Source organism: Jaculus jaculus, chromosome 4, assembly GCF_020740685.1.
Source record: "Jaculus jaculus isolate mJacJac1 chromosome 4, mJacJac1.mat.Y.cur, whole genome shotgun sequence".
NCBI classification, from domain to species: Eukaryota; Metazoa; Chordata; class Mammalia; order Rodentia; family Dipodidae; genus Jaculus; species Jaculus jaculus.
Genome location: NC_059105.1, coordinates 13,436,469 through 13,448,683, shown reverse-complemented (window position 1 = coordinate 13,448,683; position 12,215 = coordinate 13,436,469). Strand labels below are relative to the sequence as shown.

The 12,215-nt window shown below is 58.0% G+C and overlaps 2 protein-coding genes across 2 annotated transcripts; one reads left to right on the top strand and one right to left on the bottom strand.

Moving 5' to 3' along the window:
- Positions 1-345: 345 nt before the first annotated feature.
- Positions 346-5,093, bottom strand: Chpf (chondroitin polymerizing factor). Its single transcript, XM_004662899.2, has 4 exons — positions 4,792-5,093; positions 3,352-3,925; positions 2,534-2,713; positions 346-2,039 (listed from the first exon to the last, which is right to left on the bottom strand). Exons 1-4 carry the CDS (start codon positions 5,076-5,078, stop codon positions 783-785), a joined length of 2,298 nt encoding a protein of 765 aa, XP_004662956.1. The 5' UTR covers positions 5,079-5,093; the 3' UTR covers positions 346-782.
- A 353-nt stretch (positions 5,094-5,446) lies between these two features.
- On the top strand, positions 5,447-12,146 carry Tmem198 (transmembrane protein 198). Its single transcript, XM_004662898.3, has 5 exons — positions 5,447-5,870; positions 6,189-6,399; positions 8,714-9,289; positions 10,771-10,973; positions 11,314-12,146. The coding sequence occupies exons 2-5, from the start codon at positions 6,234-6,236 to the stop codon at positions 11,449-11,451; spliced, it is 1,083 nt and encodes a 360-aa protein (XP_004662955.1). The 5' UTR covers positions 5,447-5,870; positions 6,189-6,233; the 3' UTR covers positions 11,452-12,146.
- The last annotated feature ends 69 nt before the right edge of the window (positions 12,147-12,215 follow it).

The following is a 12,215-nucleotide window of genomic DNA, read 5'->3' as shown; positions in this document are numbered from 1 at the left end:
CCCAGCTCCCAGTTCCCCTGTACCAGCCCCACCCTAAGAACTCTCCATGGGCAGCGGGCAGAAGACCTTTCAGACCTTGGCTGAGCTGGGGGGAGGGGCCAGGGAGCCTTCTCAGCCCTCACTCCCTCCAGACTGGTTTTATAAAGTGCTGACGAATTGGGGAATAAAGCAGCATAATGAATTCTCTGTGTGTGTGTGACCCAGCACTCGCCTGGTGGGGGCTGGGCATCTTGCAAGACTTGTTCCTGTAAAAAGGCCTCAGCAGGGGCCAGAGCAACTCCATCCCCCTGTCAACCCTCACTATCCAGCCCCCACACCTCTCAAAAAAACCCCAGACCACCAGTCTACACCCAGCCAGTTTATTAAAGTCAGGCCTTTATCAGGGGTTGAAAGAGAGAGGGTGGGAGATACCACAACCCTTCTCTTTCTGCTTCCCCCCTTCTCCAACGACTTGTCTACAGTCCAGCTCCCAGGACTACACCCCAGAAGGCATGGCTGGCGTCAGGCAGGCTGTGCTGCATAAATACAAGGAGGCCACAGCTTGAATCAGCAGCGTCAAGGGTGTGTGGGGGGGGGCAGGGAGACTGGAGTTGGGGTGAAAATGGGTGGCTCCAGGGCACCTCCCCCAGACAGAGACAGGGGCCCAGTGGACTGCTCTGGGGTCCGAGGCTACAGCCAGCCCTGTCCAGCGAGGCTGGTAGGCGGCTCTCTCCAGGTTGCTGGGGAGGGAGGAGCTGGGTCGGGGGCGAGGGAGGGTCCGGCGCGCGCGGCAGGGCGTGGGGTCAGGTGCTGTTGCCCTGCTCCTGCTCGAAGAGCAGCATGGCGAGCTGGGTTCGGGAGCCGAGGCCCTCGAGCGCACTCTGGCGGCAGCGGTGGTACAGGTCCTCGCTGAGCCGCGCGCTGCACGCCTGAGGCCGGTAGGGCTGCAGTAGCGCGGGCTCCACGGCCCGCAGCACGTGCAGGCTGGAGAAGCGCAGGAACAGCTCGTACACATCCAGGCTCTCCAGCAGCTCCTCCTCTTGCTCAGAGGCTGCCGCCAGCCGCCCGCGAGCGGCTACATAGTCGGAGTTGTAGAAGCAGGCCTCGCTGGCCGCCTGGCGATCGAAGCGGCCAGTGTCGCGGCCCAGTTCTGGGGGCCCAGGCCCCTGAGGCGGAGCCACGGCTGGATGGAAGGCCTGGAAGTGCATGGGGAAAAAGGCCTGCCAGCCCGAGATGGCATGCATGCGGCAGCGGTTCAGGAAGTCCGGCGTGAGCACGGTGTCGGGCCCGGCCAGCAGGAACAGGGTGTCCAGTGGGTGCTTCTTGGAAAGTAGGTCCATGAGGCGCAGTGGGGAGGGCGCAGCCGTCTGCACGCTGAGCCAGGGTACCCGGGCACCAGGGAAACGCCGCTCTAGCTCTGCCACGTGGGCCTTGACAGGTGCGAAGACGTCCGCGTGGGCTGCCCGCTGGGCCTGGCGAGGCTCATACAGCAGCAGCAAGGTCAGGGCTGCGGCGTCACCCGGCTCCAGGGCTGCAGTGGCAAAGGCCTCCAGGAAGCCGGGGGCTAGGTCGCGCTCCGCCGCAGCCAGGGGCAGGAGCACGGTGAGACGCGAGGCCTCGGTGACATAGGGCACAGGCAAGATCTCCACGCGGCTCAGAGGCCTGAGGAGCTGCACCCTGCGGGTGAGGGGCCGGCGGCCGCCCTCGGGGGTTAGTGCTTCCAGCTGCAAGTCCAGCATGTACTCCATGCCTCGCGCTGGATCAAAGCGGCGGTAGCCGTTCACCAGCTGCTGCTTCTGGAGTCTCAGGGCTGGTTGGTAGCGGCGGTTGAGCTCTTCCAAGGCTGTCCCCAGGATGTCAGCCACATCAGCCCGGTCGGCCCCACGCAGTGGGCAGCGGGGTGAGCCATCAGCACAGGAGAAAACATACTGCTCTGTGAAGTAGTCCCAGCGAAGGACCTCGAAGCGCGAGGCAGGGCGAGAAGGCGCTGGAATGCCCACTGGCCAGGCAGCAGCCTGCTCCCCGTCGGCAGCCAGCTGGCTAGTGTTCTGGATCTCCCACTGCGCCGGAGGGAAAGACACGAGCAAAGGTAGGGTCACAGCGCTGTGCAGGCTGCAGATGAGGTCCAGGGTGGACCCTTGGCCCACTGAAAACCTCTGCCCACCCACAGGTCCCACATGGTCTTAGCACTGATGGGACAGCCTGGAAATTAGAAGTGGGGTTTCTGGAAGCCCCCAGAGAAAGTCTAACACAAACAGGAATCAAACACTTAGCAGGCTCATTCCATGATTCTAGTGCTGACTTTTTTTTTTTTTTTTTTTGAGGCAGGGTCTCCCTCTAGCCCAAGCTGACCTAAAATTCACTATGGAGTCTCAGGGTGGCCTCGAGCTCACGGCAACCCTCCTACCTCTGCCTCACGAGTCCTGGGATTAAAGGCGTATGCACCACCACGCCTGGCTTTATAGTGCTGACTTTTTATTCCCTGAGATCTCAGAGACTCAGATCTTGCTCCCATCACCTGTTTTCTCCCCTGCCCCCAATCCCCAGACCATACCTGAAGCTCCTGGATCTCCTGGTACGTGCGCTCCAGCTCAGCTCGGGCAAAAGCCTTGTGCAGTCGGTACATATGCACAGGGTCCTGCACTGGGTGGGCCGTCAGGGCACTGCGGAAGCGGGGGTCCCCCTCCTTCACAGCCTCCCCAGGGCTCAGCTCCAGATAGCTGTAGTGCACCCCCTGAGGAGAATGGAGAGGTTTATAATGTAAAGAATCCCATGACTAGCTTCCCTCTCATCCCATGGGAGAGTCTCATCTTCCATTCAGACTTCCGTAGGCTTTAAGTCTACCGCAATCAGGAGAGCTCGCTTAACTTTAAACAAGCCTCCACCTGTGACATGGACCTATAACCTGTCTCATAGCTGTCAATCAAATTCAAATAAAGTAGCTGACACTGGGGCTGGAGAGATGGCTCAGTGGTTAAGGTGATTGCCTAATGACTGGGGTTTGATTCCCCAGGACCCACATAAAGGCAGATGTACAGTGGTGCATGCATCTGGAGTTTGTTTGCAGTGGCTGGACGCCTTGGTGCATCTATTCTCTTTCTCTCTCTTCTCTGGGCTTGCAATTAAATAAAAATATTTTAAATAACTGACATTGAACACTTATTATCTTATTTTGCCTTCATCTCTATAGAACCCTGGGCAATAATTATTTATATTAGCATGCATGAGAATACAGAAGATAAGGTTTAGATTTAAGAAAAAAAGCCTTTCTGAAAGACAGGCCTGTAATTCTAGCCCCCCCCCCCCCCATGCTGCTCCCGGGGAAGTGTGTGAGCTCAGAGGAGACACCAGTAGGGAGGCTTATCTTTCTACCTCGTGGTCACCAGTACAGCCCACGCCAGTTGCATCAAGGATGCAACGTCCCAGCCACTCATCAGGGCGTGCACTGACGATGTCGTTGCGACAGCCTTCCAGGTGGGGGCGCAGTTGCTGCAGTAAAGTGCGCGACAGCAGTACCCCGAAGCCCCCGTGGCAATAACGGCCAGGGGCGGGCTCTCCACCTATGAAGTCTTGGGGCCGGCCAAGATAGAGGTGGGTTGCGGAGGCAAGGCTGAGGCGGCCAGCTAAGCGAGCCAGTCCATGTGCCTCAGTGTAGGTGCCATCAGGCACAAGGAAGAACCAGTCAAAGTCATCACCATATTGCTCCAGCAGGTGGCGCAGCGCCAGGTGCAGGTGTCCGATGGGCCTCTCCTCACCCAGGGTCACCACGGCCATGCCTGAGGGTATCCGACGGCCGCGGGCGCCTGTCAGGAACACCACACGCTCTAGTCTGTGTCCCAGAGTGCGGTTCACAGCCACACCCAGTGTAGGCAACGTGGCCTGTGAGGTCAGTACTGCCACCAGCAGCCTTTGCCTGATGCCCAACTCGGTGCTGATATATCGCGTCCTGGGAGAAGAGAGAGGGCAGGGTTATCGAAAAGATGACAAGACAGGCAGGAGACAGTACAAAGGCTCCCCTTGTCATAGCTTCTATGGGCAGGTTTTCTTGCCCATGAACAGGAGAACAACACCTTTATTCCAAGAGACTCAAACATTTAAATGTAATACCGGTATTATGCACAGTTTTGCATTTGGAAGACAGTAGTATCCATGCATGTTGGCAAGATACATCCTAGATCTGACTCCTGATAACACTACATAACTGTGTCCTTGAGCACATTATTCAATGCGAGCAATCTGTAAAATGGGACTGCATTTACTAAAACAACCAAATACTTAGCACGGTACGCATATACTTATTGCAACATAAATACAGTTATACCTCAAATACACTGGCACAAATGCTGCAATGAAGTGCGTGGTACAGGAACACTACTGAATGCATTTGGGGGAAGGGTAACGTACAACAGCAGCTCACTTTTCTAAGGCCGAAGGAATGACAAGCTGGTAATTCCCAGTTCTTTCCTTTTTTTCTTTCCCTCTAATACACTCACCCTACATAACCAGTAACTTCTCTAACCCGAGCAGCCCAGCTCGAAGCTTAGGGGATCTGGGGAGAGCCATCGGGTGGAGTCGGTTTAGAACCGCGGCCAGTGCAGCTCAGGTCCGCATGGAGCCCAGTTTGGCTCCCTGGAAAGCAGGGCCATAGGAAGTTATCAAGGCCCAAAGACTTCCTGGGGCCAGTCAGCCCCTTCCTTCCGGAGCCTGACCCTGCCCCCGGCGGCCTCCCCAGCACGCGCAGCCCGGCCGGTACCCAAGGTGGGGGGGGGGGCGGTGGTGGTTAGGGTTAGGGTGGATGGAGCTGATGTCTACCTGACGGCTTTCTTGGCAGCCTGGCCGGGCTGGGCAGGATGGTAGGGCAAGACCCGCGGCTCCCAGTTCTCTCCGGTTCCGGCTCCGGGCTGCACCGAGTTGGGCCGGCGAGCCGCGTTGGTGTTGCCTCGCGGCGGCAGCTCCGAGTCTCCGGGTTGGGGCGGCCCTGGACCACACGGTTCCTCCACCCAGGTGACGCTGAGCAGGCTCAGGGTAAAGCCCAGGGAGATGCCCACAGCCACGGGCCCCGCGGGCCGCAGCACCGACAGCAGCAGCGACGCCCGCATGGCGTCCGCACCGCGGGGGCTCCCGGACCCCCGCGCAGCCCGACGAGGCTCCGAGGGGGCGGGACCGGGGAGGGGGGCGGATCCGGTGGGCCCGGGCCCAGCCCCCGCCGAGCAGAGCCGGCGGCCCGAGCCGCGAACCACCCCCCCGGGCGCCGTGCCCCGCTGCCGCCCCGCCCTGCCCTTCCCTTCCCGGCGCGCCCGGAGCCCGAGCCTCCCCGGCGGCCGCCGCTGTCCGACGTGTCACTGCTCGAGCCCCGCCCCCGGGGTGGGGTGTCGATCCCCAGCTACCGGAGAGGGAGGAGGAGGAGGAGGTGAAAGGGGAAGGACCCCCGGAAGTGCCCCCTCCTCAGCGCCGGGGGGCGGAGTTCCCGGTCTCCCCGGCGTGATTGGTGCGCCCCGGGTGACGTCAGGAGCAGCCCGCCCCGGCCTGGATGGTGCGCCCTGAGTGACGTCAGGAGCAGAGCCCGGAGCTGTCCATCAGCACCAAAGGCCGCCGGCGGGCTCAGGGCATGGGGCCGCGGCTCCGGGGTAGCCCGAGCTCCTGCCGCTCCCTCTCCCTTCCCCGGCTTGCCTGGACACCGCGAGACTGGAGTGCCAGCCGGTGTTGGAGGCGGAGCGGAGCCGCCGTCGCGCAGAGATCCGTCTCTCTGGCCCAGCAGCCCCCTTCCTCACACGGAAGACTTTGCCCGGACCCCTGGCAATTGGAGCCTCTGGCATCCTGCAACCTCCCTCCCCACTTCCCGCCCACCCGGGGCCTCTGTCGCCCAGCAGCTCAGGTCGCCTCTAGCCCAGGTAGATCTTGGACAATCCCAAATTTAGCCTCCCACTGCTGGGTCTCGGACTGCCTCCTCACCGGCGGCTCCCTACCCTCATCTCCCCACCATCGAGTCTCCCCTTTTAAGTTCTCCCCAATCCCCCCCCCCAAACCCGGTAGACAAGCACTTGTTTTCCTTTGTCTTTTCTCGCCACTCTAGGGATGCTTCCAGAGCTGCACGATGTGGCCACCTTTCCTTTGTCCACTGTGTCCTTGCTGAGTTCTCCCATTTCCACCCTCATCCTGGTGGGGAACCAGGACTAACTCTTCCTTGACTTCGATTTCCTCCTTGTCAGGTTGACTTGGGAGGGTGACCCCCCCCCCATTCCCTTCCCAGCAGTATGCCAGGCACTATGGATACTCTGCGGTTCCAGCTGTTGCCCCCCGAGCCAGATGATGCCATGTGGGGTGCACCTTGTGAGCAGCCCCTGGAGCGCAGATACCAGGCACTGCCTGCCGTCGTATGCATCATGTGCTGTTTGTTTGGAGTCGTCTACTGCTTCTTCGGTGAGATCCCCTCGTCCCTTATCTGGGCCCCCCACTGCTTTCCTGAGTTTTGATCTGAGGCCCACCGAATCTTAGGCGGACCCCTAGAACTAGCTATTTTCTCTCTTTCATCCCACTTACATTTGTAGATTTAGAGGCTCCCTGAGTTTGAACCTGGCCCCGTACATGAGTTGTTATGACCGTGTTGTGTCTGTTGGCCTGTGTGAGCCTCAGCTTTCTCACTTGGATAACGGGAACAGTGATGTTTGCCTCACAGAGAGTTGTCGGCAGACTTGGTAGGCACTCAGTGGATCAGAGCTATGGCAGTGAAGATGTGCTTGGGTCACTGTGCTGAGCGGGCACTGAGAGGACTTAGTACGGTGATTAAACATAGTCCTTTACCACAGGGCATATTGTAGGAGGCGGGGGGAAGAGTGTCCTGGAACAGTCATACTTGTGATGCGTATTACAGTGGGCTGAGGATGGCAGTCACACACATGGAGATCGCCTACAAGGCAGACTCCCATAATGATGGCTGCTGTGAGGACTTGTGCGGGGTGGGGGTGTGGTAGCGCATGCCTGTCATCCCAGCACTTAGGAAGCTCAGGCAGATGGAACTTTGTGGCCAGCTGATTTTATATGCATATAAAATGTAGATACATATAGATGTAGAAGGTGAGAGAGAGATGGGAGGATGGGGTCCTGAACAAGGGAGTTCAGTTGAATAGATGAGTAAAACCCAGTTCCTGTTCCATTTGCCACCTCAAAGTGCTGGCGCGAGGCTGCCTTCCCCAGGGAAAGGTAGACCTTTTCCTAACTTTCACAGAGTGCCATGAGGGCTAGTGGCAGCCTAGAGAAGGTGTCCAGTGATCCTTCACCAAGAGAGACTGACTGACTGCCTTCTGTGGGCAAGGACCCAGGAAAAGCCTCTAGGAGGGTTATTAAGTGTCGAGACCCAGTGGGGGCAAAGGGGCTGGCAGGTTTGGGTGGAGATGCAGTGAGACTCGTCTTCACAGTCCGCAGACTTTCCTCTAGAATGGGAAGGCCAATGGGAGGGGAGCCAGATGGCCATTCCCCTTTACTTCCAAACTGGGCTGAATGTCTGCACGGTAGGCAGAAGGAACTCCCCACAAGGGGTCAAGACACGTTCTGGACCCCCAGAGACCCCACCCCTTCTGCTGTGCACACCCGCTCCTTCAGCATGGTGCCCGTTCCCCATCCCGGGCTTCAATGGGATCCTAACCCTCTTGGATGCCCCTTCTCCAGGTCTGTGAGCCTTGTCTTAGTTCTGCTCCTTTCTCTGACCCCAGAACCTCTTGAGCTCTCAGACCCTCATCTTGGAATGGTATACCCTCTCTCATTTCTCTGTGGCTCTTCCTGCCTCCTTGATTCCCATCCCTGACGTCCCTCTTCTCAACTGGTCAGGACCCACACTTCCTTCCTTCAGGTATTGCTCATGGGTCTAACAGCCCCTGCAATTTCTACTTCTGAAACTCCACAACCACCATTTCTCCCTACAGTCCTCTTTGATATCCTGACCCCACAAACCCTAATGACTCCCCGATACCAAGTTACCTCATTCCCTAGCATCTGAGCCCCTGTAGGACTCATAGCTCTGATTCTTGGTTAATGCTAACCCCAATCAGTGGCCCCCCCCCCACCAACACCACACATACACACTGTGGCCTCAGTGATCCCATCCATCTGGCCTTGATGTTCCCCTTTCTCAGAGACGCTTTAATAATCTCAGTGATTCCATTTCTGTCCATCATTCTCATCTGCAGAGACCTTATCTCCCCAAACTCCTTCCAGTAACTCAGCTGTCCATCCTCCTTATAACCTGCTGGTGGCACCCCATCTCTGATGCCCTGTGACCTTGCAAGAATCTCATCTTTATGAGCCTGTGTGATCCCAATAGCTCAATTATTCTTGCTGACTTCCAGATACCCCATCTCTAAACAGTCCTTCTCTACAGGTCCCAAGGACTCTTGCTGATCCCCTTGTGGCTCGAGTGACCCGCCTCTGTGAACCCTGTGATCCTAAAAACCCTAATGCCCCGTTACTGATTCACGCCCAGCTCCAGTGACTTATGATTCTGGCCTTCAAATGCCTCCGAATCACTTTCTCAATAATCATACTCATCTCCCCAATTACACTCATAGAGTATCATAGAGTATCTATCTCTGACCTCTGACCCCACTGAGCCTTATGACCCCCGTCATTCTCTGGTCTTAGTGTACATGACTGATGCCCTCCCCCAGCATGTTCGCATGACCCTCCCCCCTCCAGCCCAGTGACCTCATTCTGGCCCCTCACTGGCCCTGTCCCCCTCCAGGTTACCGCTGCTTCAAGGCTGTGCTCTTCCTCACTGGGCTGCTGTTTGGCTCAGTGATCATCTTCCTACTGTGCTATCGAGAGCGGGTGCTGGAGACGCAGCTGAGCGCTGGGGCAAGCGCGGGCATCGCGCTGGGCATCGGGCTGCTCTGTGGGCTGGTGGCCATGCTGGTGCGCAGCGTGGGCCTCTTTCTGGTGGGGCTGCTGCTCGGTCTGCTGCTGGCTGCTGCCGCCTTGCTGGGCTCTGCACCCTACTACCAGCCAGGCTCCGTATGGGGTCCCCTGGGGCTGCTGCTGGGGGGCGGCCTGCTCTGCGCCCTGCTGACGCTGCGCTGGCCCCGTCTACTCACCACACTGGCCACTGCCGTGACCGGAGCCGCCCTCATTGCCACTGCTGTGGACTATTTCGCTGAACTGCTGCTGCTGGGGCGCTACGTGGTGGAGCGGCTGCGGGCTGCCCCTGTGCCCCCCCTCTGTTGGCGGAGCTGGGCCTTGCTGGCACTCTGGCCCCTGCTCAGCCTGATGGGCGTTCTGGTGCAATGGAGGGTGACGACTGACAGGGACTCCCACACAGAAGGTGAGCGGGCACAGGCCAGGGTGGGCATGGGAGGTGGGGAGGGCCGAGGACGGGTGAGGGACTGAGGGACTGGGGAGAAAGGACAGAATCTGTATCCACCAAAAGCAGAAGGCCTCAGTCAGGGTCGGGGAAGAGAGGGCCAAGTGGGGCCATACGTTCCATAAGACCAGCCCCACGGTAGGCACTGGAGCTACAGCAGAGCTGAAAAGAAGAGGGCTGAGGACGGAGCCCACGCGTAGAATGTTTGCTCAGTATGCACAAGGTCCTGAGTTCAGTTCTCAGGACTACAATCAAGCAAACGAACGCCACCAGAAAAGGGCACTTTTCCTACAGATCTACCTCCAGTACATGCAAACAAACAAACAAAAAAAAAATTTCTTTGGTTTTCTTGAGGTAAGGTCTTGCTCTAGCTTAGGTTGACCTGGAATTTACTATGTAGTCTCTCAGGGTGGCCTCCAACCCTCAGTGATCCTCCTACCTCTGCCTCCCAAGTGCTGGGATTAAAGGCGTGCGCCACCAAGCCCAGTGACAAACAACTTTAGTTGTTCAGAGTGGCTATGAAGCAGAGACGTGGGGTAACAAGAGAGAGTGACTTTCAGCTGGGCGTGGTGGCGCACGCCTTTAATCCCAGCACTCGGGAGGCAGAGGTAGGAGAACGGCTGTGAGTTTGAGGCCACCCTGAGACTATATAGTGGATTCCAGGTCAGCCTGGGCCAGAGTGAAACCCTACCTCTAAAAACAAAACAAAACAAAAAAGTAGCTTTCCGTAGTGGTGGTGCTTAAGGGAGGCTGCTTGAAGCAGGTGTGGCTCGGGCGTTGGACTGATGGTGTGATGGTGTTGGCCCTCTGGGTCATGAGGACTCTGAATGTTATAGAAAGGCAGTGAGATACCACCAGTAGAGGGCTTAAAGCAGGGGATAACAGAATGCAGTTCAGCATCTGGGGTGCTCATTCTGTTGTTGTGCATAGAAAGTCTTAGCAGGCCATGTGTGGTGGCGCACGCCTTTAATCCTAGCACTCTGGAGGCAGAGGCAGGAGGATTGCCATGAGTTCGAGGCCATCTTGAGACTCCATAGTAAATTCCAGGTCAGCCTAGGCTAGAGTGAGACCCTACTTCGAAAAAGCAAAAGAAAAAAGAAAAAAAAAAAAACTCTTAGCAGGAGGCAAGTGGAGATAGGGAGCAGGTGAGGTGCCAGCTGTTCAGCTCAAGGACGTCAGTGGCTGGACTGGGAGTCACCTTAAGGACTGGGACAGCAATGACAGCCAGGGAGGGGCACTACGCACAAAGACTTTTGCAAGAAAAGACAAACAAACAAACAAAAAGTCCTATGTTGGAAATGGGAGATTAAGAAAGTGAGAAGGTGGACATGGACAAGGGACTGTGGCAGCCTGAAGCCCCCAGGTAGGAAGAGGGGGGGCAGGTCTCAGGGGAGAAGAGGCAAGTGAACCTCTGAGTCCCTTCGCTGCCCATCCCTCCGCAGTGGTCATCAGCCGGCAGCGAAGGCGGGTGCAGCTGATGCGGATCCGGCAGCAGGAAGAGCGCAAGGAGAAGCGCAGGAAGAAGAGACCCCCTCGGGCTCCCCCCAAAGGTCCTCGGGCTCCTCCAAGGCCTGGGCCCCCCGACCCTGCGTATCGACGCAGGCCAGTACCCATCAAACGCTTCAATGGAGACGTCCTCTCCCCGGTGAGTCTCTCTAGCCTCGACAGAACAGGTGTGTAGACTACATAGCAAGGCTGGGCTTTCCTCAAGGTCGCTGATCTCAGGGCCTGGCATCTGCTTGTTCATCGGAACCCTGGCACCTGGGCCCTGCTGGCTCTAGCTCTGCACTTGTGACAACAGGTGTGTGTCCTCAGTACTGATGTTAAATAGGATGTGGTATGTGGTGGGGTCTCCAAGCTGTGGACTTGGGGAGGCCCTGGGTCTGGGCAGTCCAGGGAAATGTCAGGCCTGGAGGATGCAGGAGAGGTGGGACTCAGGACACACGTCTGCAGTAAGACTCACACTTCGGCTTGCTCCCTCACAGAGCTACATCCAGAGCTTCCGGGACCGGCAGACGGGGAGCTCGCTGAGCTCCTTCATGGCTTCGCCCACAGACACAGACAATGAGTACGGGTCCCGGGGCCCACTGACAGCCTGCTCAGGCCCCCCCGTGAGGGTGTAGCTGCGCTCCTGCTTCTGAACTCTACAGTCACCAGCTCTGCCAGCTTGGAGAGGCCTGCCAGGCCACTACCCAGGCTGCCCAGCCCTGTGGCCTCTGGTTGTCCCTCCCACCTCTCTGGAGAGGGCAGGCCTAGCCACCAGAAGGGAGGCTGTGTCTCAGGCTAAGCCCGGCCTGGGAGAAAAGCTCCCATCCAAGCTCCGAGGGATCCTGAGGGACACGGGGTGTGAACCCCACTGGGGCGTGCTCAGGGTTGTGTGTCGCCTGTACATGTGCGTGAGAGGGCAGGCTCGGAGGGGACACTGAGATCCCTGCCTTCGCTTTCCGATCTGTAGGGCTTCTCCAGGGCCAGTCGCCCTCCTGTCCCATGGCTGGAGTCTCACAGGCCACTCTCCTGCATGTCTGTGTGGAGGAGGTCTGCCTGCATTCCCCACTGCTCTGTCTTTATCCATGGGGGCAAATGACAGCACTTCTCCCCCTAGTCTCCTGCCCTCTGCAAAGCCACCAGCCTGAGGGCAGCAGCAGGGGGTAGGGGCGGGGCTAGATGCTCTGGGCTGCGTTGGGGAGGAGGGCGGAGGGAGAAGGGCTTATATGCACGGCGCATGTCTGGTGTCTGTCATGCCACCCTAGACACCTCATGCTTCTGTCTCCTCCCACCCCACCCTGTTTTACATCTTTTATAAATGTGCCAAACTGTGCGGCCTCTGCCAGGAGTCTTCAGTGGCTGGCATTTCCATGGGCAGAGATGGAAACACTGCAGCCTTGAG

Coding starts and splice junctions, on each gene's coding strand:
- Tmem198 (XM_004662898.3), top strand. CDS start 6,234: ATGCCAGGCACTATGGATACTCTGCGGTTCCAGCTGTTGCCCCCCGAG. Junction 6,400..8,713: donor AGTCGTCTACTGCTTCTTCG/GTGAGATCCCCT, acceptor GTCCCCCTCCAG/GTTACCGCTGCTTCAAGGCT. Junction 9,290..10,770: donor CAGGGACTCCCACACAGAAG/GTGAGCGGGCAC, acceptor ATCCCTCCGCAG/TGGTCATCAGCCGGCAGCGA.
- Chpf (XM_004662899.2), bottom strand. CDS start 5,078: ATGCGGGCGTCGCTGCTGCTGTCGGTGCTGCGGCCCGCGGGGCCCGTG. Junction 2,714..3,351: donor GCTGTACTGGTGACCACGAG/GTAGAAAGATAA, acceptor CATTCTCCTCAG/GGGGTGCACTACAGCTATCT. Junction 2,040..2,533: donor AGGAGATCCAGGAGCTTCAG/GTATGGTCTGGG, acceptor CCTCCGGCGCAG/TGGGAGATCCAGAACACTAG.